General features: G+C 39.6%; 2 protein-coding genes across 13 annotated transcripts in view; one reads left to right on the top strand and one right to left on the bottom strand.

Moving 5' to 3' along the window:
• The window catches only part of ptprk (protein tyrosine phosphatase receptor type K), a 113,386-nt gene extending 106,725 nt beyond the window's left edge, over positions 1-6,661 (top strand). For 7 of the 10 annotated variants that reach the window (XM_056404807.1, XM_056404806.1, XM_056404804.1 and 4 more), the window contains 5 exons: positions 1,188-1,319; positions 1,939-2,064; positions 2,370-2,533; positions 3,030-3,165; positions 3,610-6,661. In XM_056404807.1, the coding sequence (XP_056260782.1) occupies positions 1,188-1,319; positions 1,939-2,064; positions 2,370-2,533; positions 3,030-3,165; positions 3,610-3,663 (612 nt within the window). In that variant the 3' untranslated portion in view covers positions 3,664-6,661. Of the gene's footprint in view, positions 1-473; positions 492-1,187; positions 1,320-1,938; positions 2,065-2,369; positions 2,534-3,029; positions 3,166-3,609 lie in introns of all 10 variants that reach the window. The other 3 variants (XM_056404800.1, XM_056404801.1, XM_056404798.1) reach the window with 1 other exon arrangement.
• A 1,536-nt stretch (positions 6,662-8,197) lies between these two features.
• LOC130187558 (disks large-associated protein 2-like) overlaps positions 8,198-26,315 on the bottom strand; it is a 95,110-nt gene continuing 76,992 nt past the window's right edge. For all 3 annotated transcript variants that reach the window (XM_056405262.1, XM_056405264.1, XM_056405265.1), the window contains 6 exons: positions 24,044-24,402; positions 22,245-22,330; positions 21,762-22,168; positions 21,344-21,435; positions 19,525-19,677; positions 8,198-16,907 (listed from right to left, as the gene is read on the bottom strand). In XM_056405262.1, coding sequence (XP_056261237.1) covers positions 16,692-16,907; positions 19,525-19,677; positions 21,344-21,435; positions 21,762-22,168; positions 22,245-22,330; positions 24,044-24,402 — 1,313 coding nt within the window. In that variant the 3' untranslated portion in view covers positions 8,198-16,691. The remainder of the gene's footprint in view (positions 16,908-19,524; positions 19,678-21,343; positions 21,436-21,761; positions 22,169-22,244; positions 22,331-24,043; positions 24,403-26,315) is intronic.

The raw sequence follows: 26,315 nt of genomic DNA, 5'->3' as shown, positions 1-26,315 counted from the left end.
AGACAAATCCAGGTTCTGAAAAGACCATTAGCTTCTCTGGCCGCCACCCAAACATTGCTTATATTGGCAACAATTAACACTGTCTCAATGTGTTGCCTATGTGCCATGACCTGAAAAACAAACTCATTGAGCAGGTAGAAATTTAAGGTAAGATAGCAATATCTGGTTATTGTCAGACATAATTAGAAGTTAATGTTTATTAGCCGTGCTGTCTTTATTTAAAAAAAAAAAAAAACATTGGAGGGAGGAAACGAAGCAAAAGTAAGGGTGGGTTGTGGGTATGTAAGTTCATAATGATGTTTGAAACACAAAATGTAATATATGCATGGTGTGGAAAGAAACCTGGCTTCTCTCCAACAAAGCTGTTGGAGGACAAAAATATTGTAAATGCCGTAAAACTTCAGTCCAATTTTTTAAATTCACCTTTAAAGTTTAGCTAAGTTAAACTTACCTTTGGCCTCTCTCTAACCAAGCTGTCAGAAGAGTTCCAGGTAATGGGATTTTTATGTCAAATCTCCAGTACTGGATTTGTTTCATGGCTTCAGTGTCGTTCTGCCACCAGGTTCATGTTTAGCAAACCATTTATCGTACACCTTGAACCCTAAACCTGAACCCGACCCTCACATTAGACTCCCTTCATGTTTACACTGCCTCAGTCACCAGAGTCATTCACATCCATGTCACATATTTGGCTGCACATTTTCATTCAGTTCACTTTCACTTCAGTCAGTTCATTACGTCAGAGGAAAGAATTCTCTCATTAGACATTTGACTTCCTGAATTGACTGAACATGAAGGTAACTCACCTTATTCGATGTAGATGTAGATGTAGATGTACTGTATGTACGGCGTATGTGTCTATGTAATGCATGCTCCTCACCCTCACATTTTATAAGCCCACTGCATGATCATGTGACCAAACAGTGTGCTCGATGTGTCATGTTCCACAAGTTGTCTCACTCTGCTCGGCTGTTTGTGTTTCGCCGTGTGTGTATGTATGAGAGAGAGAAAGAGAGGTGTAATAAAGATAAGGAGGAAGATATTTAGGTGAAGGATTTTTAATAAAAAGCAAAACTTCCTGCTTCATACTGATGGATTTAAAAAAAAAAAAAGGTATTTTCTGGAGAAAATGACGCCTCTATGTGAATGAAAGACCTGATATCAGTTTTGCTGTCTGTTCCCTGCAGAGCTACAGACAGCCTGCCGCATTCATCGTCACCCAGCATCCTTTGCCCAACACTGTCAAAGACTTTTGGCGTCTAGTTTACGACTATGGATGCACCAGTCTGGTGATGCTGAATGAGATTGACCTGGCACAGGTAAATCACTTCGCTAATGTCTTAATTCCATAACTTCATAATTTCATAATGTCAAAGATCTGTTGCTGGTTTTCTCTTACATTCTGAGAAGCTGATATTTTGGAGCTTTCACCCACAAACATCTACAATATATTCCCTTATAAACAAACACAGGTAACAAGCATACACCTACACTGCAACAATGAATGGAGGGAACAATGCCTGATATATCCAACAGTAATAACTCAGAATAATAGAGAGGAGAGGGGCAAAATAATAGAGCTCCTGAAATATATTTATCATCCTTAAATATAACCAGAACATATGATTTATTGCATATGTTAATGTTTTACACTGTGGCAAAGCAGTAAAAAAAAAACACACTGGAATGATTTTTGTGGTCAGAATTATAGAATAAAAGTTGAATTAAACTCAAGTGAAGACACACTGTAATACTGAAGGACATAATGTTAAGTCACTATAATCATAAACTTGTAATGAAAGGCTTAATATACCCATCAAAATCAACTTCACACCAAAGTCATCATATGAGTAGAGAAGAGACCAGGGTGGAAAACTGTGACTTTTCAGTTTTTCTTTTCATATCTTGTGTCTAAACGCTGTAACTGTTTCCTCTCAGGGTTGTCCTCAGTACTGGCCAGAGGAAGGCATGCTGCGCTACGGCCCAGTCCAGGTGGAGTGTATGTCCTGCTCGATGGACTGTGACGTTATCAGTAGACTCTTCAGAGTCTGCAACCTCACCAGGGTTAGTCCGCTTACATTGTGTTGTTATGTTGTGGTTTCTGTAAAGTTGCACAGTTTCTATTTTTCCTGCTGCCATGAGGTTAAAACACTAGAACCTATAGAAGAGTTTCACACTCTGCTCACATTAAAGACAAGCAAATCCTCAGAAGTTATTATTGTAAATATTACTACAAGAATATGATACAAAATGTCAGGACGTTGTAAAATTGTTAGTTTGGACCTGAATTCTTGAGGTTTAGTTTGGTTTGAGCTGAAGACAAGGCTGCAATCCCTTCCTCTAAAGGTGTTTGTTGCTCGATGTTTCAGCCTCAGGAAGGCTACCTGATGGTCCGTCAGTTCCAGTACCTGGGATGGGCGGGGCACAGAGAAGTCCCCGCCTCCAAGCGCTCCTTCCTGAAATTGATCCTGCAGGTGGACCAGTGGCAACGCGAGGGAGAGGAGGGAGAAGGAAGAACCATAGTGCACTGCCTGTGAGTACACAGCAAACATACAAATACACTACTACACTTTGTTCTCTCCCTCTTCTTTTTACCAGCAATTACCATCTATGTTAGGAACAAAAGAGCTGTCTGTTTACTCTGTGAAAAATAAATAAATAAATCTGTTGATTAACAGAATCAAAAATGTTGCCAAATTTGCCAAACAATCTAACAAGACTATCCAGCACTGGTGTGATAAATACTTGTATTGACTTGAGAAATGTTACCAGTTATCTTGGCAGTTATCTTTGTGATTGTAAAAAGTGCTAATGACACATGAGACTCGCTCAGGGACACTTCTCCCTCACCAGAAGGTCTTTTTATCTGATGATGAACAAAATTCACTGTCAAGTTGGATGGTTTGTTTTTCTGTGTGCCAGCATCAGTGCCGTCAACACTGTGTGTGAGAGGTGGCAAAACTACAAATGCAATATTAGATTGTGCATTTTGTCACACATCTCTGTATTAATTTCTGTTTGTTTTGTAGAAACGGAGGTGGGCGTAGTGGAGTATTCTGTGCCAGCAGCATCGTGTGTGAGATGGCCAAGAGACAGAGCGTGGTTGATGTCTTCCACGCCGTGAAGACCTTGAGGAACAGCAAACCCAACATGGTGGACACTCCGGTGAGTGAGACAGAAGGACAGACAGAGAGAGGGAGAGAGGGTTAGAGATTTATTTAACACATTTAAATATCAGACTTTGTCAGAGATAGAGATGGAGTTTGTCCTGAATTTGTTTCAGTTGTTGACAAGGTGAAAAGTATCGAAGACACCAAAAGAAAAATCATATCAGAAAAGACAACAAAGTATATTAAGATCTCCGCATTCTGATAGTGGATACTATACGGTAGCCATTGTTCGGCCTTTTGTTTTAAAAACATTTGACTCTTAATTAAAGAAAGAAGCTTGTTCCTGTTCATAGCACCATTATACTGCACCGGCGTGGTTATGACGATAGACGATAGTTATGACGATATCCGTCGTGATATTTTTGAATGTGAAACAAGCTTGAGCCAAACATTGTGGCCGTGCAAATATGAAGTCCAGTCTGTCCGTCTTTATTTACAGGAGCAGTATCGGTTCTGCTACGACCTGGCGCTGGAGTTCATCGAGTCTTCTTAAACAAAGGAGAGATGAGGAGGTGAAGAGGAGGAAGAGGAGGAGGAACATCTTTTCACTTCCCTCGTGTTTGATTTTTTGCTTTCGCTTGGTCCCTTCTCCCCTCTGTGGTGGCCGTTCTGTAGCATCCATTTTGCATCCCTACAAATGGCACCAGAGAAATCAGCTCCTTGTACAGTGTTGTCAAACAAAAGGGAAAGAGAAGGAGCTGCTAGGGGTGCAGCAGAGGAGGAGATGTTACTCCTTTTACTCCTTTATGCTTATTGTACAGCTTTTTTGAGTGCCAGCGGGCCCTTGTATGTTTCGGGCTCCATTTAAATGTTTAGCCTCTCAACACAACCCCCCTCGCATGGACTCGATGCCTCATGCTGTTTCAGCTGCAGTACTCCATGTGCACTGTAGATGTCTCCCTTCCCCCTCGCAAGCTGCAACCACAGCTTTTGAATAACTGCAAGTTAAAGGTTTTCAGTGGCCCCACTTTCCTGCTTAACAGTGTTGGGCGTCCCATCATGGTGATGTTTGAATATTTGCAGCCAGTACTTTTGTACAAGAACAAGAAACTTAAAAGGTTACAGCCTGGCCAAACTCTGTGAATGCTTCTGTTTTCTACTCCATACATCAGCAGCATCATCTTCATGTTATTTTTCTGGTCATTTCATTGAACTGAGTCAGAACATTATTATGTATTTGAGTATTTAATAGCCACTTTGTACCCATTTATATCGGTTACATGCAGTAGAGTCACATAACAGAATAGAGACAGAAAATAACCTGTTTGTCAATATGAGTTTGCTTATTAGATAAAGTAGTGTCTTAGAAACAAGCCTGACAATGAAACAAAAACAGAAAGTTTACATGGAGAGTATTAGGCTTTTTTCTTTTTCTTTTTTTCCTTTTTTTTTTTTTTTTACAATACCATGAAGTGACAACTTGAAAAATGTTGTGTAGGATTTTCACTAAAATGTATACGTTCAAAAAAAAAGTGTGATATGTATCATTGTTTCTGTTTCCTGCAGAGTTGATTTCTGAGTTCTGATTGCTTTTGTATTATCATTTACTGCTCTACTGGATAGAAGTTTTGAAGTCTTCTTTTTACCCTAAATTGTACAAACTGAACACTTAACGATTTTTGTTCAACCATTTGACATTAGCTTAATCATGTATTATTTCAGGGCTGGGCCCAATGCACTTTCAATTCAGCCAATTCACAAATGGGATATTTTTCAAAATGCAAATATCAACAGATTTTGAGTAGGAGGGAAACAGCTGACCCTTAGAAAAGACTGAAAATTAACGCTCTTTCATGAACAGTATCCATTTAGGGTTTGAAGGGAATTGGAAGTGAACTGACCCCAGGCTTCATTTGTTTTGCGCACTGGTGGCCAACACTTTTCTCTTTGTTTGTATTTTTTATTTTGCAGCTGATGTTTATTCATAAGCCAAAGACTTTATGTAAATATGTCTATATGGATAAAGCACATTGTTTGTATTTATTGTTTGTTTACTTGCATTGCTTGTAAGAACAATCATTCTTCATTCCATGTTTACTCTACCACCAGCGTTTCTTAAACCGCGGGTCAGGACACAAAATGGGCTGCAAGTCTGTTTCCTCTGGAGTCTTGAGAGTATTAGTGTGATTTAATGAGCCCATAATGGGTCCCGAGGTGAGAGACTACATCTACTCAGTTTGGGTCCATGAAGAAGAGTTTAAGAACCCCTGATTGAAGCTGTATATTGAAGCATTAGAAGTAGCTTTTCAGTATTTAGGTGGAATTCAGTAGTATTGTCTTGTTTTCACTTAATGAATCTCTCTGTGATGTTACCGTGGTTTATTTGTGTAAAAGCCCATTGCTCTGTTTGTGGTCAGTAGAACATCGGTGCATTTACATGCACAGAGTATTTTGGATAATAGCTCCTATCCCTCTTAACGTCTTAGTCGGGATAAGCTGTTTATCTTCATCCTCATATCCTGCTCACCATTATCCCTGAATACACACTGACTCAGTGATGCAAACAGGCTTAGTGAGCAAAACATGCAGGACTGTGAAACAAAAAAAAACATTTATTGTGCCTAATCATTTGAATTTCCTTGTTGATACAAGTATTTTAACAGCATCTTAGATCGCAAACCAGGGCTTTGTTGAATGCGTTTTCATGGACGATCAATGTTTTGAATACCTTTTGGACCATGATTCAGCGTGTTTCCTTCATCAGAGTGCTTCATGAATTCTTTGTGAGGCTTTACAGGCTTACTGAATACCAGATGTGTTTCCGTTTGTGCGCAAACTGATTTGGGAAAAGAAAAAAAAAACTTTATTGTAAATAAAATGTTAGATGTTCCACTTGGATGGAACAAGAGAAATGCCCTACTCTTAAGGATGTTATTGTAAATAGATTATCATGAGTACTCTAAAAGGCTCTATTGTTGGATGAACAGTAGAGACTTAGATGATGGATACAAAGTCAGAACATTAGTTCTGTTGTAGATAAAAACTCGAGAGATTGTACTCCTGGAGGATTCAACTTCAAAAGATTTTGACAGATATTGTTTAAAAACAGTTACAGTTCCCACTGAATAGAGAACTGTATTCTGTTGGTAGAACATCAGTTTTCAGTTTTTGCTCCAAAGAAGGGAAAGAAAATGTAGAGGCCATAACACCACGTTAAGTCGTACATTGTCTTCACTGATACTGAGGTTGACCAGTTGGACAGAGCTGATGTTCATCTCTACAGCATGCAGAGAGAGAAAAGCAAAGCAGTCAATGACAAGTTGTTGACAAACAGAAATTAAACACTACACACTTAAGGAGCAAAACCTGTTAAGATGCCCATAATTCCTCCTTAATAAATCTGAAGTAATGGCCCTGAAGAGTAGTGAATGAAGCTGGTTTCTGGACGAGAAGCCAGTCTGAGTATAGAATTGATATTCATGGTTCATAATTATTCTTGTCTGTAATGTTTGGCTTCTTTGCTGTAATAAAGACCACTTCTTTAATTAAAACTGTTGCGAGTGTTCTGTTGTTTGCTTACAATTAAAAATACAGACAGTGAAAAGGACCCAGGATGGGTGATACTGAGTAATCATTCCTTTCTCTGTAGTTTCTGATATGTTCTGACCCAACAACCTGCCATTATTCACAACATTAAATTCACTGCTCCCCTCACTCTCCTGTTAGATTTGTTGCACCTGTTAGGGCGGGACAAATTAAGCCTTTATCATATAAAGTAACTCCTTGCACAGCATCACCCACCTCCAGCCTGAACAGGTCTAATTATCCAGAATAAGTGAAAACACCTGTGTGGGAGTGACTGAGCCTTTAGTAGCCTCGCTTTCCACTGCAACAAGATAAGATGGAGTATATAGCTCTGACAATAAACATCAATCTAAGCTCCATCCGTTAATAGCTGTGGCAGTCCTCTGATCAGATCTGCTTCAGTACCTTTAATTTCAACTTTTACACGGAAGACATTTTGATTTGTCATAGCAGGAATGAACCAGACCAGACATTAACAATGGGTAACGTTGCACTGAAGTGCCCCAGGACACAATTCCACTGCCCTGAAACTGGCAAAACTAATCGGATATGAACATCATTCACGTTATTCACATGTTTTTCCTGCTGTGACGGGTCAAAATATCTGCCAGGAAAAAGGCCCGTGGTTTTACAGGTTAATGGTGGGCGGGGCTTCTACATCAGTTAAACTGAAAGCACCTGGACCCAGTGTTTTTGTTTCCTTATGTTTTTACCCTCTAACATCCAAACGCTGCGGTACTGACTTTACTCTTGACTGCGTCCCATCTCTTTTTTTGTTTTGCATATCTCACATTTTATTCCACATGCTGGGACTCAGATGAAATCTCTTGTGGAGCCATGGGACCAGTTGCTCCCAGTTTGACTAAAGTGACAGTCCCACCCACCAGTTAACTACAATACAAGTCAGAGAAGGAAAAGCACAACTGCTGCTAATAACATTTACAATGGGTCTGTTTCATTCCAGTAAGTGTTCCAGAGTGAGTGAATCTGTCTGAATCTGTTCAAACACCATTCATTTCATTATTTACACCTGTGGTGTAAATACATGTCAAAGTAGGAAAGTACTTTGACATGTCAAAATGTTTTATGTAAAACAAAAAAAAAAAAAACAGACTAGCGGGAGATCATGTACAGGCAGTTAATGTTTTTACTCGCTCAGTGAAATCAATGACTCATAAATGTCCCAACTGCCTCTATTATTAACAAATTAGATCACTTTATTTATTTAAATCATCACAATTGTAACTGAGAGCCAATATTGTTATGAGACACTTCACTTGTAGTGCCCCTAAGCAAATGTCCCTCCATTTATTATTTCATACTCCCATAAAGAAGTTACCTTAGAGAATGAATAACGCTTTATTTGGATTTAAGTTATTCTCCACGAATAACCTTGCCTTTCAGCTAAAATCCCACACTTGCGTGTCAACAGCTCCAATGCTGAACCCTCTCTAAAGTCCTGCTACTTATGAAAGAAATTATAGCGCTCTCTCACAACCATGCTGTTTTCTTTAAAAAGTTTAATTTGCATAATTATTTACAACAGATGGTAGATAGCAGTACTTAGAAGAGGCAAAATATACTGAACCACATTGATAAAGCAGGGGAAAATAATAAAATGATATAAATTGTTGAAACCATTTCAAAACCTTGCATTTAGAAAAGAAAGTTTACAGTTTATAGATAAACAAATCTAGAAATGAAATATTCAGCTTAAATTAATCTTACAAACACAAACTGATCTGTAGAATGCTGTAATACTGAACAGCAATGAAACACTAAATAATACATTCATTTTCACTATCCTGCATGCTATCTGAAGATCTTATAAAATAATGTTGACAAAGGAACGTTAAACAACAAAAACATGGTCAAGAGCGGAAAATAGTTCCATTTAAATTAGGCATATATTATATATTTATATATGTATATTTCTGTACAAATACTGAATATTTGGCATTATATTTATCCTCATTATTGATATATCTAACAATTCAAAATAGTTTTAAGCTAACCACAAACCTTTTTATGCTATCAAATTTTTCTCATATCACATTCCAAAACCCATAAGAGGCCTTTTGTTATTTCTACCCACAGCCACAACACAAGACATTTCTCCACCAAAGGCAAACAAAATTGTGAATGCTCTCTCCCCTCATAAAAAACTGAAACATAAAGAACAGCACAGGTATTGAAACAGTTCTTCCCCCAGTTATACAGTAACACGCAATGTGGACAACATATGCCTGTATATTCTGGCTGAATTTTGATCGTATGTGTCCAAGACAAGCTGTGATGTAAGATACTATAACTACCCTTCTTATTATGACAGTGGCAATGGAGACTGATTGACAAATAATAAATCAACTACTAACATTATAGGACTTACAGATATCAAGTATGAGAAAATGTAAACATCTGCATTGTCTTTAAAAGTTCTTGTTTAACCCAAAGCTAAATGTTTGTCTACTTAAAGAAATAATTTAACATTTTGGGAAATATGCTTATTTACTTTTTCTTTGATAAAAAGACTGATACCACCCTCACGTCTTATGATAAGTATGAAGCTACAGGCAGGAGAGGTTAGCAGGAGAGGTTAGCTTAACTTAGCTTAGCGTAAGGAGCATGGTTCCACCCAAAGGCAACAAAAACTGCCACCTCCAAAGTTCACAAATTAACGTTATATCTTGTTTGTTTATTACACTCAAAAACCCAAGAAAATATGTGGTTTATTGCTGGTCTATTTTGTCATGTTGATTAGCTGTTTCCCCTGTTTTCAGTCTTTATGGCTAAGCTAAGCATCTCCTGGCTTTAGCTTCATATTTAAAGGTGGAAACAGCTAGCCACTGTGCCTAGCTAAGAAACAAACCAGTATAAACCCCCCTGTAAAATGACAACTTGTCATTTTTTCTTTCACTTGTTTTTTTGTACAGATTAAACAAACAATATACAGTATAATGTGTTAATTTAGTGAAATTTAGAGGTGCTTTTTAAGAAGTTTTTGTTACCTTTATACAGAGCCAAGCTAGCTGGTTACCTGTTTTCAATCTTTATGTTTAGCTAAGCTAGCTGACTACTGGCTGTAGCTTATATTTAATGTGAAGATATTAGAGTGGTGTCAATCAACTTATCTAATCTCTTCAAGAAAGCAAGTAAGCGTATTTCCCAAAATGTCAAACACCCCTTTAAGTGGCTCAACAACCACCTAAACAGTACTGTAACATCCCTCAGCTTTATTTTTGTCAGAAGTCTAAAGACCAGGATGAAAAGCCAACCTAAATATCTAAAATAGGCTTATTGCTTGAGGAGCAAATACACTCATACAGCCCAGTGTTAATGCAAGCATGACATCAAATATGGTCCATAATTAGCCTACACACTTCACTGCTGTTTGGCTTGCGTGACAACAGGCAAAATGTCATCAACAATCACATGAGATTTATGAGAAGAGAGAGCAAGCAATAGAAAGACATCTTTGCAGTGCAACTGTATCAGAAACAAGGAGAAAAGCTTTCAATGAAATTTTAATGGAGTCTCACTTGAAAAGACCGTAAAGATACGTATAAGGGAAACTCAGGGCACTATCTTGAGGATATACCATGACAGTGCTGTTGTTGTTGTTGTTGTTGTTGGTGTGTGTGTGTGTGTGTGTGTGTGTGTGTGTGTGTGCATTCGATGTTTTTGGTGTGTGCTGATTGTCAGAATAAACCAATAAAAGAAGCAAATTTAGGAAAAGTACAAGGAGAGAAGTTGGTTGATTCAGCACCTATACAGACTTCTCTGAGGTTTTATCTTCAGGACAACTATTAAATGATGTTAGTCTAAAATATGGTGCTGCGACGTGTGTTGTACAAGGCATAAACCGATGTCTTGAGTAGTGACTAAACAGGGAAACGTGACAAAGGAACTCTATGTGGATCATTTTAGAGTATTACTGAAAGTTAGCTGACATTTTCTTTACACTACGTATTTTCTTTAAATCAGCATAAAGCAAATTGTAAATAAGTGATCATATATGAACTGTATAGGATTGGATGACAATGACAGCACACGTTTTTTTTTGCTCCTGCAGTGTAAAGCACGATGAACATGGTGCTTGCAGTGCTCTGTAAATGAATGGTGATCTGCACCAGGGCCTGCAGGCTCTGCAGCCCTACAGAAGTACTGCTGCATAGTACACAGGCATGACAAAAGTGTTCCTGTGGAGATTACAACTACTCCTAATATACCATGTTTGCTAAAACGCTTAACTGTGAGGTAAATAGCTGTAGGTGAGCCTGCCTGTCATTGTATGAAAACACTATTGCACTTTTTGGCTGGTCAAGTTTTGTCAGTCTCCAGATTCTGCAGATGTAGATGCCAAAAAAAGGCAAAAACATCACAAGATTACAATATCACAGCTAGGAGGATAGATAAAGATCTTTAAATAAATGATCTTTTATGCTTTGCTGAGATGGATGTGACATGTACTTTGAGATGTTGCGTTTACATTGTCATATTTACTGATTTTCTACAATTCTCTGTTTTTCTGAATGGACCTTTATCCACTGCTGTGAGATAAGCAGTAGACGGATAAACTGAATTCGAAAAATGTAACTGCATCATGGTGAATCATAGCGGAACAATTATGTCATCTGAACCAAAAAAAAAAATCAAAAAGAAGAGGATAACAAATGTTACCAAATCCTCCTTTGATATCCTCTAGACGGTATTGTGCTGAAGTTTATTACAGTAAGACGTTTGAATTAGTCAAATATAAAGTAAATTAGTTTTAAATTCTGCAGTCCAACCCAGCCCAGTTTCCAGCCCTTTGTAATGGTATTACAGACAAACTTGCACTCTGAGAGGTGTTGCAGTCCTTTCACATATACCTCAACCCCAAACATTCACTCACGGAGTCCTATGAGAATCAAACTGTAAGGCACCTGAGGATTTGTCATGTACATAGTTGCCAAACTTCTAAGCCCCTTGTAGCATGGGTGGGATATAATGTGAGACACAGATGCAAAAGAAAAAACATGAAGATGATTTCATTGGAGATGGCGTGCTAATGACGAGTAATTGTAAAAGACACACTAACAAGAGAATCGTACCATGATCATAGACTAAAGCCCCGCATGATAACACAATAACAGGGTTTCTAGAACTCTGATGTCAACGTGTGTGTGTGTGTGTGTGTGTGTGTGTATGTGCGTGAGTGCGCGCGTGTGTGTCATGTCACACAAACTGTAATATTGTACATCACTAACAGCAGCTGGTGTCCCTGTGACTTTTGAGGACATCTTTGTGTGTGAAATCAGCCTCACTGATGGGTGACTGGTGCAAAAACAGCCCAAGTGACATCATGTCTCATTCAAGCCAGTGACTGAGAGTTCCAGTCAATCCTCATCATTCCTCGTCCACTTGGTTTCAGTCAGGCTTTTAAGGTGGCACATGACAGGTTCACAAAAGGTAATCTATGTATTTTATGTGCTAAACCAACCTCATGACTTATTACTTCCCCTTTGACTTTGTAGATTTGCCTCGTGCCTACTGGTTGGAAAGTGAAGTCAATTCAAACAACGTGCAAGGAAATTCTTAGCAACACCTTGAAGCTACAAAATGTCAAAAGCCTCCGGTCTGAATAGGTGGTTCTTAAAGGAAAAGCCTGGATTGATGATAATGAGTATCAGATCATCAAGTACTACACATGATGGAATCACAGTATACAGTCTGCGGGAAGTAGACTTGATTTGCATGACTCTCAGTCAGGTGGAAGAGCAGTTGGATCGTTAAAGTAGCCCATCAGCTCTTGTCATAACCCCAAGAAGCTGTCGCTAGACCCTCTGAAGGCAAAACTTAATGAGGATCCAGGGAAATAAATGAAGATTTCAATATTTCAAAGCTGACAGTGTTATCTCTCTCTCTGGCCAAAATATGAATGAAAATGCTGATACTAATAGACTTGGAAAAAAATGAAGATGGCACGACAAAGAAAGCCAACAAATCTCTGAAATATCTCTCATTAAATCTGACATAAAGACCACCGCAGTGCTTACATTTGGGATAGAATAGGTGTTCAGTGAGTTATATACAAAAATCCATCAGTTTTTCATACTAATAAATGTAATGATAAATTATATAAACTTTTGAAACATATCAAAAAATATCTCTAAATAAAAGTCCTTCCTGTGAAAGAAGTGCTGTAGAATAGATCAAGAAAATACATTTGAGAGAGTGAAACTGTGACTGGAGGAACAACACAACAGGTCACACTATACCCCCAATTCCACCTCTACACCAGATTGCAATGGGAAAGTGGCCGTCCTTGGTGCAAGAGGACAGAAATAGACAGTAATACTGAAACAGAAAATATCGCAGCACTGCAATTCATAGAAGATGAATTCCCAACCTGTTCTTCGGAGTGACTTTGAAGAGGAATAGGCTTAATAAACTGAGATGACTTAAAATAATTTTGGTTCTTGTTTAAAGAGGGTAATTAAATGGAGTCGGCTACAAACTGTCGGATCCTTTTCATTTGAAATATGATATGGTTGGAGTGGTAGTGTTGGAGTTAAAGTCCCTTAATGGATAGATTAAAATTAAAGAAATTATTCAACTTTAAATTAAGCCCTTGCCATCTTATCAGTGTCTGTAAGTATTTAATGCACTTGATTCTTCAAGAGAATACCTTCATACTGGGGTGCACTTTTAAACTGAATTACTAGACAAAGGTTCTCTTGGACATTTGTTTTTAATGGTGTTTATACTATAAATGTGAGCTGGTGTCTAGAATATGTTCATTCTATGACAATCTAACTACAGTATATAACAAATGGAAGCCTGACTGAAGCAGGAAATGTAGGTTATTGCCAATTTCTTCAGTATTTGAATTGTGGTCCTCAAGGACTTACAAGATAAATGGGCCAGCACTGCCCGTTTCTTTGTCCTGATCCATTTACTGTATTACTTCTTGGAACCTGTATGGATTGATCCTGGTACAAGTAGAGTACATGCACTCAAACAGGAAAACCTACTCTCAGAGAGACATTTCTGTACAGTGTGTGAAAGCTTTCGCTTCTGTAATAACACACACATTTGTACTTCCTCTCTGTGGAAGCTTGGGTAACAAGTAAACCTTAAAAATCTGTGTGAAATTATGATTGCCCTTGGCGACCTGGACTGTCATCTACTAATGTTTTGGTGCCATTTCATATTTCACCTTAACACAAATCAAATAAAGAAAAAACAAACTGAAATGAGATCAACAAAAATAAAATAAAAGTTTGGGTGCAACGTCTTTCCTGTTCAATTCAGTTGGATTATGGGCCGTCTGCTCATCTCCTGGTTTTTTTTATTTTTATTTTTTGCATTGGTAGGGCCTCTACATTCATGAGCATTTTGGTTAAGGCCGTGTGGTAAGGTAAGGGTTTTAGATTTAGCACTGATGTACGCACGTCACAAGGGAAAACACTCCATCATAATCCCTCCTGACAAGTCTCACTGCCTCTTCAAAGTATTTACAGTACACAGACTGCTCTCCCCTGCTGAGTGCCACACCCTAACAACAATAAAATGGGAAACATTAAACACTGTACTGCAGCATAATTCTAGCGGCCCTATATCAACATTAGTTTTTAATTAGCTGGGGTTAGATTGAAGAATGAGGATGGATGGGCATGTCTTGCAAATGTCACGGATTCTTTGTGGGTGAAGTATAAAATATGGACAGGTACAATGATGTACTTTCAGCTAGCTATAGCAGTATGCCCTTGGCTCAGGGTGGGCATATTAGATTTTACTTAAAGGTTGGTGGAATGTCAAAGCCTGTAATCTCTCCCATCTGATAAATAAATATCCCTGACCTCTTTTCATGCTAGAAAGGAAGTTAAACCACAAAACCGTCTCCTCATTTTCATCACTGAGGCCAAGAGCATTGCAAAGATGATCTTTTCTAAAGTCACAATCTACCACAGGTCATTGGAGAGACAACGGGCACCATATTAATAAATCTCTGTTTAAAAAGTCCTTGAGTGTGTGTGTGTGCGTGCACATAGGACTGGGTAAAGGACAACAGTTTTAGAGTAAAAAGCAGCACCATTTACTATAGTAACTGAATATTGTTAAAGTGTCATTTGCACCTGTCTTTCCTAGACTACATGAGCAGATCAAAGTAACAACAGAAGTGTTTTCATTATGCGCCACTTGGAACAAAAGGTTGGATGCAGTGTGTTATGAGAAATGGTTTCTGTTAGCTAAGAAACGCCCCTTAATCAGCAGGACAAATGCACTGTCAAATCAACCCACAACTGTTTTAACTATAAATACTAAATGTATACTGTAGATTGTGAAGTTGGTCATGGTATAGATACTGTAAGTATAATTAAAAGTGTTAGAATCACAATAGTGTAACTGTGAGAGGCCTGAACGCCACCAGAAAGAAATGAAAACAGAACAACACAAGGTGCAGGTTATATGACCTATAGAGTAACATGAAATTCTGTAGTAAATTTTCCATATCTGTCCTTGCAATTCAACTGCAACAATATCACATGAGCTTCATAAACTACATTTCCCTTGGAAATACAAACATGAATATTATAAGGTGCAAAATGCATTGTTTGATACAGTCACCTCTTCCAGGCTGCGCAAAACTGTCTTTTGTTAATAATTCATATTTGTTCTGCAATGGAAATGTATCCAGCAGCAAATAACATACATATCATAAAAAACAATGTTGAGTTCTAAGAGGAGATGGTTTCATATGAATGAAAATGAAGAAATGTGGAGATGATAGTCGAGGAGTTTTAGCCTTATTTTCAGATCTCATTCAGCAACACTGGTCAACAGCTGCAGCATGCCTGGTTAAAGATGGAGGGACGATAGAAACATAGCTAAATTGATAGATAGTATGAGTTACAGTTGTGCAGCACCTCAGTCAAACTCTTTTTTTTTACTCCCCACCCATTCTGATGTTATAACCACAAACTTGGCAGGAAATTTAGAAAAAAGAAAATCAACTGTTTTTAGCTTTTAACCACATCCATAAAAAAGACTGGGCAGCATTTTTCTATGTTTTTTAAAAATTTTTTAGAGGTTTTTCCATCTTGCTAAGATGCATCACCGTGGGAGGCATCAGTCTCTGCTTCTGCTGTAACTTTGGACAGGGTGCTTTAGCCCAAGACCATTGTTGCTGGTGAGAGAAAAGTTGCACTTTGTGTTTCCCTTTGAATGGGGCAAGTATAGCATTACCCATACTCACAATGGGGTGATGGCAATGACGGAAAAGACAGCAGTTTTACTATAATAATAATAATGGCTGTGACAAACAACACTAAATTCATTTGATGTAATTAAAATTAATATCAAGTGAAATGTTTATTTGCCGTATAGCAGCTCATTCTCATGATGCAGAATCTGTGGCAAAAAAAGTCCCCTGTGGGCTTAAAGCTACACTAGGCAACTTCATGTTAGCAGCTCCTGGTGACAGAGACATGTAAATGACAACTTTTTTTTGCCTTAAATACCCATAAATCACCTCAATAAACTGGATAAAAACACAACATGTTCACCAATCAGGCCAGCCTGGGATCACTTTTATCCAAACAATACCAGAGGGAGAAGAGGGAAAAGGTCTGATGCTGGTGTGTCCAGTTTTTACTGTTGTGGAGACAGCTTGGGTGTCAATCAAAATGTTTGATTTTTATCTTCCTGTGGGAAAAATATCACCTGACACCTGACTCTACTGGCTCACCTGACCTCTCACTCAGGAAAGATGGGGTATTCTTCCCTATGGCAGTGCCACATTGTCATTTAGGCTGAATAAGAAGGATGGATTTTCAGCTGAAATCTTTGCCTAGTGTAGCTTCAGTGGGGACAACCCAGAGAATGGCAATGGATGATGACAAAGTGGACGAGCAGTGACAGATGATGACGGCAGAGGGAGGCTGGATGTGACGCCACGAGCTGGTGTTGGGTGGAGGTGGACAAGAGGAGCCGAGGATGAATCCGTGGACCTCAAAGCCGTGTCTGGGCTTCAGGGATGTAGATCTCGATGCTGTCTGCCCTCTCTGTGGCTGAGTTCTGTCTGAAAGAAGCTGCTCGTTTGGCCGCCATGAGGCGTCTGCGGGCTTCCTGTCGCTGGCGGTCCTGAAGGTCCAGAGAGCGCTCCCGCGTCACACCGCCACGCCCCTTGGCTGGCCGCTTTGGCAGAGGTGGTGGCCACTTCCGCTCCTTAGGAGACAAGATGACATGATTAAACAAATTATGTATTATTATAGCAACATACTTCAGAGCTAGTGGATTCACAGATTAACAGTGTATCTCAATCAGTGGTCTAGCTCAAATATTGTTATGAGTGTCGTTGAGTGCCAGATAATATAAATTATAGACCAATTCTTTTAAAAGTCCTTAAACTTAATGGATTATGAATAGACCAATCAATCTAAATATAATTTGATAACTGCTCTGCTATGAAGTCAATGAAACCAGGATCAGACTCCCTTTATGGACACGCAGTAAAATTGACAACACCAATATTTCTTTATTCCAGTAATTATATATTGTTTTCTTTAGTTTAGTCAATGATTATCCCATTATGGAAAAACAAGGGATACCATTTATCCAGCTAAGTACAAGAACCAGCGAGAAGAGATATTATCCAGCAGATGAAAAACTACCAGAGTGGCTTCATGTCATAAGAAAATCAGGCAGAAAATGATGAATGTTGAATCAGTGCAGATGAATTTAATACTCAGAGGAGTTTCATTCACGAAACGGTGTGTAGCTTTAGCTAAATTTGACTACAAGCCTTTAATATATGGACTCTTGGTATCTTGGGTAATTGTGTGTATCATGGACAGACCCAGACCACTTTGCCTGAGCTCTGGTATCACAGCTTGTTGTGCCCCAGACCCCCTGAGGACAGAAAATTATTTTCACCACCACAATATGAGAGTTCATCATCAGCATTCTTGCTACTACTGAGACACTATAGCAGAAAACAAAACACAAACAAAATCTGCCTCATCTGATCCAAGGGCAGTTTATGCTAAAACAAAAGACAATAAGAAACACTATATAAACAGTCCTTATTGATTATGTAGCCAGAACATTACCCATGCAAAGCTTGTTTGAAAATCACATTAACCTATGACGGCACTAGAATTTCATCCTTTTGACCTACAAAGTTGAACAGACTGATAGTCAATAACTTTTGAATGCAAGGCAAGCTCTTCTGATTGCTTTGCAAGCTGGTGATAGAGTAAAATGGTGCCTGCCTTGAAGGAGATAAGCCCAATACAGAGCATCTGTGTCACTGTTAGGACTCAGCTTCATGGAGCTTGCAATGTGTCCATTAACTGCTGGAGGTAAATAACTCCCTTACAACTACAACTGTAGCATGAAGATAATTATCCAAGTGCCCTGAAGGATCTCGTCTATCTCTAAAAACACATTACCATCTAAATGTGCTTCTTACAAATGCTCCTCCCTCATCTACAAGCACTGCTCTGACCAATGTGCTTTCATTTCAGCTGTTGGGTACAAGCGATTTAACCAAATGGCTTTTCATCTTTAACAGTTTAATATCTTTTATTTTCATTGATATTTTTAAATCGCCATCTAGCAATAAGCTAACCATGTTTATGAATCCTGTCCAGTGTACTGTGACATACTCTTTCACATGCAGCTGCCAATTCCTTCGTTCAAACGCTATAAAAAACCATGTTTACAGCTTTAAAAGAAAAACATAGCCTACTCTTCAAAACATAGTCTCTATTTAAGAGGCTGTTTGTAATTTTTCTCTGCTGCTGAACGTGGTTTCTTGCCAGGAGCAGGTTGTGGTGATTTTCGCTTGACAAGTGCTCCGGCAAAATGTTGCATTTACTGCAGTGAGTCACAATCGGAAATGGACAAGACGATCCAGGGCTAGCTGGTTAGCATGCTAACTTCAGTATGACAGAAGACATGAGTTAACACCGGGGTTGTGTTTAGACAGCTCTTGGCAAACAAAGGAATGAAGTTTGATGCTGAACTCTTCTTGACTGGTAAGTAAACAGCTGTTATTGCTAACATTGGCTATGTAGCATTAGCAAAACTTACAAATAGCTCCTTTAATCTACTGACAATTCACTTACCTTGATATTTGTTGTCTTGTTATAACATTCAAAATACTTGCTTCAGGATAAATATCACTACTACTGTACTGTTGTAAAAGCAGTGTTGCATACCCTACAAGTCACATATATTGGAGGAAAACTGTCAATAAGAAAAAAGTGCCTAAGCTATCCTGCTTTTATTAACGTGTATGTAGAGACCTAACAAGTTCTCTGCATGAAGCAAAGTCCATAAATTGCAACTGGAAATATCATGATAGTGGAAAAACTGAATGCAAAGTGTTGTAGGCGTTTAAATGCTGTACAAAAAATAATAGTATTTCTTTTGTTCACCTGTTATATGGTCTGACAATAGGGAATCTCAAAATCATACAGTTTGTATGAATTTTCATTAACATTCGAGGACAGCTGGACTGAATGCTGGTGAAAACGAGGCGAGCTACTATGCATGACAATATGAATCAGATGATGAGTGATGATAACATTATTCTGGAGAGACACCTGATGGTTTTAATGGGAAAATAAACTTATTAGACGATGCCTTTAGATTTCTAAGCTAAACTAATGCTGCTTGTTCCTGCAGTGTTATGATAAGAATGATTAACCTCCTGCTGGGCACAAGCCTAAAACAGAAACACAAATGTTGTCGGTAACCGAGCAAGTTCATCTAGAGTCCATTAAGACTAATTACTATGAGAGCGTGGATCCCTGGTGAAAACAGCTACCGGCTTTACCTTCTTCTCTGGGCTCTCCACCAGCTGCCACTGGTTGCTCTTGATCTGCTGCAGCTCATCAAACTTGGCAGTGACGTCATCGATGGAAAGCTGCAAGAGGTCCCAGAATCCAGCCAGGTCCTGAGATGTGGGTCTGGGCATGGCACTGGGGTCCTGAAGAGACGGTGGAGTACAACATGTAATGAGGTTTTTATTTTGCATTTTAAGTAAAGTGTTAGTTACGTGCAGGATAACTGAACACTGATTACAGATGTAAACAAACTTAAATAGCTTTAGACACAGGCTACCTGTTCTGGAACTTATACCATCTGTATCATACTAAACTTAGATTTAAAAAAACAAGCAAGATGTCAAAACGTTATGTAAATAACTCGGGGGGGGGGGGGGCAACGACTATATCATAGACTCTGCGTGTGAACAACACCCTTCCCACCACAGTGTGGCAGTACAGCACCAACATTGGTTCATAACCTCAACTGACAGTTCCTGGGCACCTCCTTTAACTGCCTTTAGTGGCATCCTTTTTTAGCAGCCAGTGTGGTCCATTGTGTGCTGTAGCAACAACAATGATTAATGATTATCAAAGGTCAGTTTATGGCCTCATGCAGTGGAGAATATTGTCAGAGAGGGAAAGAGACAAGCTATTCACCAGTGGTCATTACCTCAAATCAGGCATCATATATAGTGTGTGTGCACTCTTCAGATTTTTCTTTCTGGTCCAACGAGTGTGTACAAAATTTGAATTGTACTGTAATGTTAATTTGCAAAATGATCACTATTCTATGAAATTTAAATGACAAAAATCTAGTCCTCAGAGTTGCAGTATTTCTGTGGTGCAAATGACAACTCACAAAATCAGGCAGCTCCATACAGCCATGTGCTCATTATCTCTGACTGCAAACAAAGCATGAGTGTGAGTCCAAACCATGGAAAATTCTATCAAGTCAAACTTCAAAGCACATTCAGAGCATCGTGCAGTTCCTCCTCCGTCCAGCAGGGAGACCGAGTCGTTCTCTCATTCAGACATGTCTGAGGGCTCAGGGCAATCTAAGGCTTGTCACTACCAATGTTAGACTTAATTCATCATCCCATTATCTACGGAGAGAGAAGGAGAGTGTGCAGCCCAAATCCATCCAAAAGAGAGCAACGCACTGAGTTAAGACACACACACATAAACGCACAAAAAAAAAAATATATATATATATATATATATATATATAACAACACAAGGCAGTGAGAGGGCAGGCAGATTTCAACCACCTCCACAAGGTTTTGCATTTCATTTAAAAAATTAGCTACGCTTTAGAGAGGTGTGATTAAGTGCCTGCCTGTCTCTGTCACCGTCTCTCTCTACTGTATCTGCAGAAACATTCCCACTTATGACACCACCATCTTCTAATATATGCTGACTCTGTGGATAGTTAGCATTAGAAAAGGTATGAGTTTCCAGTCGACGTGACATGAGGACTAAACAGTGAGACAGTGAGGCAGTCCATTATTCAAACTCTGAGATCCCATTCAAACCGCTGCCTCGGAGCATTAATGGATAGCCTCAATACAGGTGCTGTTTCCTATTGGAATTCCCCTTTCGTTTACTGCGGGGTCAATAGCAGCAGAGGGACTGCTTCACTATCGATCTCTGTGGTCTATTTCTGGAAAGTGCACAAGTGCAGCGTCAGGCCGAGCACCTAGTCAGAGCTCACAGAAAGAGAAGATCATCAACAAGTTTACCCCCCATCTTTTGTGTTTGTATGTGTAACATAATAGCAGCATGTAGGTCGATACAGTGGTCTTGTTCACAAAAACATGCAGTACTCACCAGATTCTGCTGACATAGCCAGTAAAACTGCTGAAACTTTTGAGACATGAGTAGCTGAGCACTTCCCACTGCACTCCGGATTTTTCCTAGGACTGGTGGACACAAACACACGTGCACAGAAAGAGAGAGAGGGACAGTGAAAAAGTGACAGAGAAAGAGAGAGATTCTGGTTTTACCACTGCCAGCTTGGCAAAGGTTGAACATGTTGAGCAAGGATCCAATCTGGTCACAAAATGCCCATCACGATTCAGTGTTTTCATACTCAACATGCTACAGCTAATACTGTGAATGTTCTTCGGCTATACTGTATAACTAATCTATACCTATATGATAGAATACATATCATAAAAGCATTGACCTAATACAACAAATGCAGCCCTTGCTTTGACAAGAATGTAGTTTCCCTCAGGACACTCACTCTCCTCCGACAGGTCATGTTCCTCTGCCTCTCTCTCCATCTCTTTGCACCATCCCTCCAATCGCTTGGTTTCATTGTGAAGGAGCTGCATAAACCAGCTGCCATCCCTGCGAAGAGGGGACACGCGGCCTGTTTCAGTGCTCTCCAGGCTGGGCTCGACCAGCCAGGGTTCAGGCTGTGGGCTGGAAGGCCCACTGGAGGGCCGGTAGTCCTCCCTGTAACTGAACAGGCCCTGTGTGCGCACCGTACGGATGGCCCCATACTGCGTGGGCGTGCTGGGCTCAGAATGGCGACCAAAGGCGCCACCGAACTGCAGGCCCTTGTCCTCCATGGAGGGAAAGCCCTCCAGCTCCATGTCTGCTTGCACTGCAGTGGTCACACTGTTTGAGCGTTTGAACCGCCCATGCCTAATAAGGACAGTGATGAAATGTAAATATACTTACTTGAGAACAAAGAAGAACTTGCTGTGTCTGTGCGACATACCGCTTTTGATCCTCCACCTGGATTCCTATCGAATGGAACTGAGGAAGGCCTTTACTTTCAGTCTCAGAATCTGTCACAGTTTCCACCTGGCAAATACACATAACAGAACACTTTCAAATCATCATCATTCACAACAGAAAAACACATAACTGAAATTCAAAAGGGCAGCTTGACATTTAGAAGTGTGTTACATGTTGCTTAGTTTGAGTTTAATTTTTCACTTATCACACAGAATTCAAGCTTCTATTTTTGTCTTTCAGCCAGCAACGAGTTGGTAAGTGGGAGTACTGGTTTTGAAAGGGGCTCTTAACATATCCAAAAATCTACTCTTTGCAAACCAACAACTGAAAATGTCTGTTCAAAAGTCACATAATAGCTCATTTGAGAGATCGAGACCTTTTATAGTCTTGCTCATACCTACAACTGCTAAGGACCATAAGAGAGTCTGGCAGTCAGGAATGAATTGACACTCCCCACTCTGCTGAAGGTGAAGGTGTTGGTAAACCAATAGGTAAGAAACCAGCACTTACAGTATGCATGAATCAGAGACAAGACCAGTCTGTAATAACCATATAGCACAATACATGGGATAGAATTCTGTGTTTTCCAAGGTTTTGAACTGGAGACTCAAATGGACAGCTGCATTGTTTTCAGTTGGTTAGATGGCACTGAGGACCACAGTAAGATCGACTGTATCAAGGATTTTGGTACAAGTGAAATTGTTCATTTGGGGGTACGACAAAATTTGCAATAGAATTATCACCTAGGGTGGATTTCTGTTTCACTGCTGGCACAGTGTCATTTTCTTGGACACTGCTCGGGATTGCCCGCAGGAACAACATGGTCCGCACAGGCAGCTATCTCCAAAGTTGGGGCTAACTACTGAGGACACTTGGCTTCAGGAGAGGCTAGAAAAACCCGAGTTAGTCAGACAGTGAGCTCACAGAACAGACTGCTTCTTTATCCTGTGGTGGAGCTCTTTGTTCAGGTATGAGTGGTAATGTGATGGGGGGGTAGTATAAGCTGGCAGTGAGAAAGCACAAAAATCACAACCTGCATCAGAGAGAGGAAGAGAGATTGCTATATTACTCCTCACTGCTGGTGCCTCTGAATGAGTCCTCTCCAGGTGAATGTACATCCTGACATGTCTAAAGGTCAACAAGACTTGTACTTCGACATAGTTTGGTGCATTTGGGAATTGGTAGCATTTTAAAAATGACAATATTAACTAATTTGCACACTTGTAGTTTTATTGCCTGTTCAACATTTTGAAGTCTGTAAGTTTTCCATAATAAAACCTAGTCCTCTTGTCATTTGATAATCCACTGGTTTTTGTTTTTGTTTTTCATCCAGAGTGATCCATAGTGACATCTGCAATCCAATTGTGTTTGGTTGATTAAAATGTCTGTGTAAGTTCTCATTCGTCCAGGTCATAGTTATCTCTTTCTCAGATTAAATCGAAGGCAACTGGACTTGTATTTGTCTGTGGAAGACGTTTCGCCTCTTATGAAGCCGCTTGGATAAGAGGCGAAACGTCTTCCACAGACAAATACAAGTCCAGTTGCCTTCGATTTAATCTGAGAAAGAGGTTGATTAAAATGTATATATATACTCTGGATTCTACTGGACAGCTCTCTTACATATTAACAATGTGAATATCAAAATGAGAACAAGAGTATTATCCTTTCAGCTGCCAGCACCAGACAGAAGAAGACAGGAGGTTGGTGTAATTAGTATGAAGGCTGGGTGGTGAGTGGAAAGAGAGCAGCAGTGAGTAACACTCTCACTTATGTTGTTACCTGTATCCCAATAGAGGAACGTGGGGTTTTGAGGTACTCCTCTGCCTTGGACACCAGCACTGCTTTGTCGCATGTCTGGACGGAGGTGTGGCTGCCCAAAGATGCATGCCTCTTGCCTGCTGCTGACTCCATGGCCATGGTGACCGCCTTGGTGCTGTCCAGGCTGTCTGTGGAGCTGTAAATGGGACGGCCGAGGCTGTCCGTGGTCCACAGACCGCCCCGTGGATGCCTGCCCTCCTGGTAGGCATCTTGGGTGGACTCTGTACTGCTCTGGGCTGTCACAGAGATAAGAGGCTTGGTGGTGGTGCGCGGGGGCACAGGAGGTGGAGTCTTCTTGTAACTGGGAGGATATGATACCGCTGGATAGCACAAGCAGGATGAGAGGACGAGGACAAGGCAAGACAAGGGTAGAGGATAAAATAAAACATGAGAATGAAAAAAATGTGGCCAAAAGCTGACAAGGGCCAAGTGCTGCAGTAGCCCTGTATCACACAGTGTGTGATAGAAGAGTGTCGTAGCATGATGAGAGATTAGGCATTAGAGCACCTAAAGCGAGGGAAATGTCAGTATACGCTGAAAAGCAACAGCAGCTTTGTAACGTCTGGTTTGACTGCGGAAGTGCAATGAAGGATTATGGGAAAGATTTGCTCTTTCAAATGCAAATGAAAATTTGATGGTAATCCATCCAGATGGACCTCACAGCAGAATTGGACATGTACCAACTTTACTTGCTTTTTTTTTTTTTTTTGCAAAGCTTTGATAAAACACTGATTAACATGTAGTTGTTTGTCATACAAATTTTCAAAATAGTTTAACATTGTTTAGATAATGGAAAATATTCTAGTAAATTCATAGGTGAATAACTCACTGAAAAATACACCTTAATGTCAGATTTTAAAGCCTATTAAATTATGAAAAGTTATCAAAGCTCCTAAATTATGGAAGGACTTGTGAGCAGAACCTGTACAAGAGATGATTTCATGCTACTTGTCAATTCAAACTAGTTAAGGGAATCAAGCCTGGTTGAATTTATTTGTAAATGGAAATATATCGCAATAAAGAAAGTAAGTTTCCACCATCAGACTTTTTTCCGAATAACCTTAGAAACAACTACAATATTGTTTTTCTTGTTTGGATTTTTTTATGCTGAATAAAAATTAAACTCTCTCCTTAAAGTAAAAAGAAACACAGCAGAATGAGACTGTGAATCATGGTTAAAACTTTCCTCACAAGTATATAATGTCCCTTACGAGCATTCAGTCATTCATCCCTACAGTGCTTCTCGCCAAGTCATTTAGTCATCCATTTATGATGTCTCCTATTCATTTCCCATCCATGATTCATATATCAAATATTCAGCATACTGAATATATTACTTAATACAGCAATACTGCCGGCTTTGTCTACCCAAACATATACTGTTTAGTCAAACACACACACACACACACACACACACACACACACACACACACACACACACACACACACACACACACACACACATTGAGAAACCACTTTGGATTACAGGTAATAAATGCAATAAGAAATAAGAAACCGCATGGAAGTCTGTTAAGCTAAATCCAGTCACAGACTTGACTTCCTTCCAACTTGAAGGGGCTGCAGTTCTGCAAGACACAGTGGGTGGATACCAGAATGAAAAGAGCACAGTGACTCAGGCAGTACGCAACGTCACACATTCTATTTTTATAGATTTCTACCCATTTGACTTAGTTTCTAAACTGAAAATGTTTCTAAACTGAGTGATAAGTGTCTGCATCTATGTACTCTGGTATGTGTGTGTCCTGCAGTTCTCCTGCTGTCTGACTTTGCCTGACTGCACACCCCACATTGTTCACATTAACTGGAAACCAGCATTCCACCATACAATCAATATCAAGTATCAGTTACAGTAGATGTTACCTACTCAAACTGCTAAAGTATATTATCTTCTATTATCTGTCATGGTGGCATGTACAGACCACCTGAATGATGAGGAAATGCTAATGTGACCGATGGAAATGTCACAGTGAAGTTTGAATTTCTCTTGGTGCCATGTACTGTAGGGCTGCAAATAACAGGGTCTCTCCCCTTGACGACATGAATGTGCGCAGAAAATACTGTTTACAACCAATCAGTCAAGAGACGTATTTTTTCTGAACTGTAAATGTGGGCTGCCAGAGAAAATGTCATAGGGTTTTCATTCATTGTCTTCAGACTGTGAATGTGCACTAAGTTGGTAACAAACAATTGAGCAGTCACATAACTTGCTTTG

The sequence above is a fragment of the Seriola aureovittata genome, chromosome 19 (assembly GCF_021018895.1).
Source record: "Seriola aureovittata isolate HTS-2021-v1 ecotype China chromosome 19, ASM2101889v1, whole genome shotgun sequence".
NCBI lineage: Eukaryota > Metazoa > Chordata > Actinopteri > Carangiformes > Carangidae > Seriola > Seriola aureovittata.
The sequence above is the reverse complement of the archived record's forward strand: the minus strand, read 5'-3'. Positions and strand labels throughout refer to the sequence as shown.